The sequence below is a fragment of the Salminus brasiliensis genome, chromosome 1 (genome assembly GCF_030463535.1).
Source record: "Salminus brasiliensis chromosome 1, fSalBra1.hap2, whole genome shotgun sequence".
NCBI lineage: Eukaryota > Metazoa > Chordata > Actinopteri > Characiformes > Bryconidae > Salminus > Salminus brasiliensis.
Window position 1 is genome coordinate 71,751,481 of NC_132878.1, and position 7,444 is coordinate 71,758,924.

The 7,444-nt window shown below is 38.0% G+C and overlaps 1 protein-coding gene across 1 annotated transcript; it reads left to right on the top strand.

Annotated features, from left to right (window-relative positions):
- The first annotated feature begins 1,373 nt into the window (after positions 1–1,373).
- pi15a (peptidase inhibitor 15a) lies at positions 1,374–6,942 on the top strand. The gene is made up of 6 exons (XM_072657330.1): positions 1,374–1,492; positions 1,732–2,039; positions 3,382–3,500; positions 3,839–3,971; positions 4,100–4,215; positions 4,884–6,942. Exons 2-6 carry the CDS (start codon positions 1,764–1,766, stop codon positions 5,017–5,019), a joined length of 780 nt encoding a protein of 259 aa, XP_072513431.1. The 5' UTR covers positions 1,374–1,492; positions 1,732–1,763; the 3' UTR covers positions 5,020–6,942.
- Positions 6,943–7,444: the final 502 nt, after the last annotated feature.

Sequence of the window (7,444 nt, forward strand, 5' to 3'; positions counted from 1 at the left end):
AGTTAAATTCAATAAACAGCAACTTCTCATGCAGTTCAAACAAGTTGAGGACCATTGTTGTATCATCAGCTAAATTTTATAGAGCCAATATCATTGTCTTTTTTCTAAATACATTTACAGATATAATAAGTGACTGTACAGTCTACTCAGTCCATATATGGAAAGTAACCTGCAAAAACAGACTATGTGCAATACAGTGCAACCAATCAGGGCAGCACTCATTTGCATCTGTCCGTTTAATAGGACAGATGCAAATAGTGAATAGTGAATAGTGAACAGTGATGTAAAAAATGAATTGTTTTTAGTCTATAAACTGACTTAAAAGTCATATGTTGAGTTTGGGGAAAAAATAATTAGACTTTCAACACCAGTTCAATTCAAACCTTTTGAAAAAACATAGAATACAAATAATAAAAAAAATAATCTTCCATAATGTAGAAAGAGTTTTTACAATATGATTTTCCAGAATATTATTTAATATGGGCCCTTTAATTCGATAACCTCCCAGAACATTTTTAAATATGAGCCCTATAATTACATAATTCTCTAGAAAATGGTCAAATATGGGCCCTTTAATTCGATAACTTTCCACAAAATTGTAGAATGGAACTTTTAATCATATAACGTTCCATAATATTGTTGAATATGGGCCCTTTAATTAGATAACTTTCGAGGAAACTGTTAAATATGAGCCCTTTAATCATATAATTTTCCAGAAAACTGTTAAATATGGGCCCTTTAATTATATAACACAAAATTGTAAAATGGGACTTTTAATCATATCATTGTCCATGAAATTATTGAATATGAGCCCTTTAATCACATAATTTTCCAGAAAACAGTTAAATATGGGCCCTTTAATCATATAACTTTCCAAACAATCTCTGAAAATGTGTGCTTTAATTATAGTACTTTTAACTACTCAGATTACAAGCCTTTAAGGTTAAATGTAGCATTTATTATAATATACCCTTTACAACCAATGTATAAGTGCCCTCCTCTGTGCTTTGCTGTCACACTTGGCACAAACTCACTCCATTTCTACAGTCCAGCTCCCTGACTCTCACAGAGCTGATCTGTGCTTTCGGGGTCAGCGGATTATTCTCTTGCTTATCTTATGTTTTCTTTTCTACTCTTGCCAGCTGTGCAAACCAAAAGCAGATGTTTTGATTAAGACGGGTCGAAATCTGCCAGGAAATGGATAAAAGAAACAAAGCATTACGTCTCCAAATGATGTGTTTCAGGTGATGGGGTGGGACTCTGCACCTTCAAAAGCTAAAAGGCTTCCTGTACTGGTACCTCTGGGGTATATAAACCCTTCAGCCCCTCTCTGAAAGGGGGAGTCATCCAGAACTGTAGGACAGGAGGAGCTCTGAAAAAGCCTTGCACACACATAAAGAGAGAGAGAGAGAGAGAGAGAGAGAGAGAGAGAGAGAGAGAGAGAGAGAGAGAGAGAGAGTATTCCTGCAAAACCAATATAATTTCATTCAAGGTAGAGACTTTCATTTTAGAAGAGCATTCACAAACTAGATATAGAGATCAATGCATGGCATGCTAATTACTACTGTTCAAATGATCTTTGCACATGTGTGATGCACTTCCACATATATCTAAGTGTAAGTGTTGGGAAAACTCTCTCTTTGCATCGCAGCTTGCACTCAGGGTGCACACCTTGCCTGCAAAACGCATGAGAACAGATGAGATGAGATGCTTTTGTTTGCAACCTTGCAGAAAACAAAAGAAGCCCTTTGAAGTGCAAGCCCATGAAGCTGATGATGAATGAGACGTGCTTGGCTGTGGACATGCTGCTCTTGTGCCTGTGGTGTGGCGTGTGTGGAGTGTACGCGCTGAACTCCACCGTGGCTTCCTCGCTCACTCCAGCCGGGCTCGGTGCACCGCTGCCCGTCTCGGACGTGGCGCTTCCCCCGCGCGGCAGAAAGAGACGCTCCATCTCCCAGGAGGACATGCTAGCCATCCTGCAGTACCACAACAAAGTCCGGGGAAAGGTTTTCCCCCCGGCTTCTAACATGGAGTACATGGTAAGAGTCTTCTTTTATTAGCTTTTTATTCTTGTTTAGTCATTTTGTTGTGCGAGATGTTAGCTAAAATAAGATGGTGATGATTATCACGTGTGTGCGCGAAGAGCTGGACGACCTCGATAAGGTTCACTGGGTTCAGATTCCTGCTCGCTGTGTGTGTATGTGTGTGCAGTAATGTATTTAGCACATAATGGGGACCAGACGCCCCCTGTGTCACACAAAAGCATTTATTTGTAAAATTAAAATTAAAATAAATGTTTCCATTTATCTGTCTGTCTGTCTGTCTGTCTATCTATCTATGTATCTATCTATACATATGTGTGTGTGTGTGTGTGTGTGTGTATAAATATGGCATATTTTAATAATTTTACCTGGACCTGGATCGGATAGCTCAGGGGTGATTGTAATGGCACAAGGCCATCATTAGAAGCTCTGCTAGGGAGCCAGCATGGTAGGCTTGGTTTCTCACTTTGCCCTGCAACCCATGCGTGATCTTCATTAGTCTACATTGGTCTACTGGACTAAGCAGATTTATTTTGGAAGCAGTTGTCATGCTTTCCTTGCTAGACACTGTATCTCTCAGCCAGACTTGGCTGGTGATGCAACCATAGGCAAGTTTTCAGGCTTTTTTTTTTGGCTTGTGAATTTGGTAATGGTGAGGACATGATCAGGTTTCCCTTCCTGCTCATAGAAAGCAAGGTAAGTTTTAACACAGACAGAATCTGTCCTTTTTATTGCATAGCCAGATGCTTTCCTTCTCATTTTAAGCTCTCCAGTATCCGTTAACGTTTATATAGCCTGCCAGATTTGTGCACAAAGCTGCTTGGCTAAACTCCTCCACTGTCCTGCTGCTAAACAGCTAGCATGTGTGGATTTCAGTGAAAATCTTTTTTCAAAAAAAGTCATTAAGCAGTGTTGTGCATGTTCCTGAAAATGGGCCTAGGACGTCTTTCTTGGAGCAGTGCTAAGTCTGAGAGCTTGTACTGCTGTCATTGGTGAAGACGGAATTTCAAAAATAAACGCCCCGGAAGGACCAGTGCTGTTGCAGAGCTTCTGTGCCTCAGCCCCAGGCTTATTATTAGTGTAATAATATTCAGATATTCAGTATTTACTATGGGATATGAAATCTTTCATAGTAGGTTAAGAGTAGTTACTGAATATGTTACTGAATCATTGAGTATCTACTATCAGTTATTCAGTATTGGATATATACTATGAATTATTCATAGCATTCATTGTTCATCATTCATACATTAACTGTAAATTTATTAGTGTCGTTTGAGATTTAAGCTTAAGGTCTCACTGATGCACCAAGTTGAGCTCTTTTTTTCAATGCTTCCAGGTGTGGGATGAAACCTTGGCTAAGAGAGCAGAAGAATGGGCCTCTACGTGTCTTTGGGAGCATGGCCCTCGACACCTTCTAAGATTTTTGGGTCAAAATCTTTCTGTAAGAACTGGGAGGTGTGTATAAAAATCTTACCTGTATACAAATAAATATATATATATATTCCAGGCTTCCCCCATCAATATGTTCTTCTACAGGTAATGTTGTGAGATGTACAAAACACTGCCTATTGAGCCCTAATGAGAGACTGTAACTCACACCTCAGTTTATATTACAATACCTACATTTAGAGTACAATATTTAGCTGTGCTAAAGTTTCTAAGAAGTCTGAATGTGATTTGTACTAACCTCACAGCAGTAGCTATGAAATAGCATAGATAGGTCAGTACCCATTCATGAGCATCTGTTTCCTCTGTGGTGTTCAATAACAATGTGGTTTGTGGATTGGCTAAAGGTACAGATCCATTCTGCAGCTTGTGAAGCCTTGGTATGATGAAGTGAAAGACTACTCCTTCCCCTACCCTCGAGACTGCAATCCTAGATGTCCTCTGAAGTGCTACGGGCCCATGTGCACACATTATACACAAGTGAGTTTATTGTTTCATGTCTACCATTTATAATAACATGTTTTGTGCAGTAACATCAGTTCGGTTCCAGTGGTTCACATTTGAATAAGCTCTTATTCATGGCTCTTCTTCTGATTCTGTTTGGGCAGATGGTATGGGCAACATCGAATAAAATTGGATGTGCCGTCCATACATGTCATAACATGAACGTGTGGGGGTCGGTGTGGAAAAGAGCGACATACTTGGTGTGCAACTATTCACCAAAGTAAGTGTGCATGTACACACACAGGTGACAATTTCTCATTAAGTTGCATAGCTCACATGAAGTTGCTGAAATTTGGCTTCAAAGGACTCAGAAAACACTTTGGTGTGATCTTGCAGAGCATGTTTTGGATTGAAAGCTCCTGGCATGAGTGCAGTTTTAATGGAATTTCGTCTCATTTCTGGAATTTAAGCAGCACAATTTATGTGACCCCACTTATGACTGACTTTTGGCCTACTTATTTTAATCCCATTGAACTGAAGACTTGGGGAAAGCATTTACAGAATAGTTGAACTGACACTGACTAAGACTAAGAGCTCAGTCTTGAAGAAAAAGTGAAAATTAATTAACTCTACATGGAAAAAATAGATAAATGACAATAAATTGTGGTTGAAGCATTAACTACATTTTTTTATGTTGCATGCAGTGTGGAAATTGATGGCAGGACAATAGAAGTAGGCAATATAGCTATATTTGCTTTTCTGAAGAATCATGTCTATAAGTATATAAATCAGAGAGAATGCATATTTATTAATTGTGGCAGTTATTAATATTGCTGAAAGATGCTGTGTTTCTCAGTGGGCACCTGTCCGGCAGTATGAAATGCACCACAGAAGCATCTTAATATAATGTTTTTAATGCTGCTCCTGTGGTTTTGTGTTTGTTTGCAGAGGTAACTGGATTGGCGAAGCTCCATATAAAGTTGGTGTGCCATGCTCCATGTGCCCCCCCAGCTATGCGGGGTCATGCAGCAACAACATGTGTGTCCCTGCTGTGAACTCAAACTACCTGCACTGGTTCAAATAAACCAGCAGGCAGGAAGCACGTCACAGAGACGCTCTCCAGTTCGGAGTTTTTTTTGCACAACATTCCTAAATTACCCTAATTTGTATATATGGAACTATTTAAAATATACCCTTTTTGATTTAGTTTTTTTTCTTAATGACTATAAATTATTTTCATACTTTTTATACCAGGTACTGAGACGCGTATATTGTTTTTCATTTATTGGAGAAAAAACAAGAAAAATGTACTTATACTTATGTGTATAATAACATGAATGGTGCTGATAGGTTTATTCATAAAATCACTACACCACATCAACATTAGTTCAGTTTGAAGGGTTGGATACAGATTATAACAGCTGCTTTGAATATTAACTGGTGCTATGGACAATATACATGAACTATACATTATTCATGCTCAGTTCGTTTAAATGGGCCTTGACAGTTCATGTTTAGTGAAAGCACAGCACAGTTGAGTATTATAGTTCTCTATACCTCAGAAGTGCTCAGCTATAGTACAGCTGATAAGTGCACCATGTCAGTCAGTCCAATCCAGTTGTATATCATATGACCTGAGGATGTTTTGTTGTTCCAGTGCAATAAGTATGTCTGCACTTGTAAAATATGTAAAATATTAAGACATTAACATAGCCATTCTTAAAGAGCATTGTCAATGAAATTAGAAAAACAAAACACAACAAAGACCAAATCTGTCATTTTTATTACCAAGGGGCACACAAATATCAAAAAGTACTAGCTTTTCCTCCGCATTCGACAAGGGACCACAGGAAAGGCATGTGGATAACATGTGGTGCTCTCTCATAAGCACTCTCATAACACAAAAGGTAACATTTGTTTCAACATGAATGCATGGTTTAAAAACATCAAAGCAGATTGTGCTGGCTATATGCATGCATAACGTTTAAAAGTAGTGCACCCTCTAATTCGGCCTTTGCAATTAAATTGCAATCAAAATTGCAATTAGCTAAAGTACTAAGGGCAGCATTTGTTTTGCTGTTATTTCTACCATGCTACTGGTAACATGGTTTGTGCTAGCCAAGGTAACGTCATGGCTGTAATTAGCTAATGTTAATGCTAGCCAAGGTAATGTTGCCATTGAACCAGAAGGTGTGCTTTTTAAGAAAAACCCTGTAACACTTTATTTGAAGAAATCTACTGTGTACGTTCATGTAATATAAAGTGCTTCTAAATCATATATAGACACTTATGATTGCTTATGCAAAAATAATACCTATTGTCTGTGGTTGTCAATATGGGCATTCAGAAATGTCTGTAAATGACTTAAAAGTAATGTATGTATGAGATTTAAATTTCTTAATTGGAGAGCAATGTTACTAAGGGACAAAAAATCATTTCAAACAACAAATGCTAACTGTTTAAGCACATGTCACATATCGTGAACTGAACACAAAAAATAGTAGACAGAAATTTGTAATACTTCTGTATGTTGCATAAAAAAAACCTTAAACCTCCAAGTGCAATGTTTAAATTGATCTGCCCCTTGAGATAAAACAATTTATCAGCTGAAATGAAGTAGAAATAAAATTCTACACACTTTTGTGTAAATTGATATAAGCATATTGACTGTGTTTGCACCCCTTTTTTATTTAATTTGTCTCTTTTGTCATTATAAGACTAGATTGTATTGTTACTGTTTTAGCTATAGCACTCCTACAATACCTGTGACTAAGTGGAACAAGCTGCTTTGGCATTCTGTCATTTCTGGCTTACAGATGTGCCCTGCAGAAAATCAGTCATTTTGCCTCGGACTTCAGACAGAATTTGAGAAATAGTCAAAAAAGGAAAATCAAGCTAGCGCCTGGTTTTAGCATAAACTGTCATTGGAGTTTCTGTATAATGAGGGTTGTCACAGTTTCACTCGCACTGACTGAATTTTGATGTCTTTTGTATGTAATTTTATATCAAGCTGTTGTATTTTGTACTGCTGAATAAAGCCAAAGATTTGCTTAAATGTGTGTTGTTTCTTGCAGGATTCTGAACACACCCTTTAAATTAATTTGCTAATAGAAGCTTATACTCCATTTAGCATGGTGCTAACTTCATGCCAAAATGATCACATGCTCACTTTAAACCAGTTGTTCTGTCATTTCTATGTTCATGCGCTTTTCTCCAGTCTCCATTCATATTCAAACTGCTGCTAACGCAATGCCTGAGTGGAGCTCAACATTCTTGGACAGTGTTTACAGCTAATTCTGTTATGCCAGCTGAGTGATTGGGGGGTACTCTCTAGGACTCCTGGCCGCAGGTGGCTGCGGCATCACCTGTGATCTAATGTACAATCTCCCAATAATCGAGTCAGCTCGGAAGCCCCCAAAACACACAAATTCATAATTTTTATAAATTCATAAATTTATTTAAATTCAATTGGCATCCAAATAGCAACCAGTCACTCAACACATGCTTAA

Coding starts and splice junctions, on each gene's coding strand:
- pi15a (XM_072657330.1), top strand. CDS start 1,764: ATGAAGCTGATGATGAATGAGACGTGCTTGGCTGTGGACATGCTGCTC. Junction 3,501..3,838: donor CTTTCTGTAAGAACTGGGAG/GTGTGTATAAAA, acceptor GATTGGCTAAAG/GTACAGATCCATTCTGCAGC. Junction 4,216..4,883: donor GTGTGCAACTATTCACCAAA/GTAAGTGTGCAT, acceptor GTTTGTTTGCAG/AGGTAACTGGATTGGCGAAG.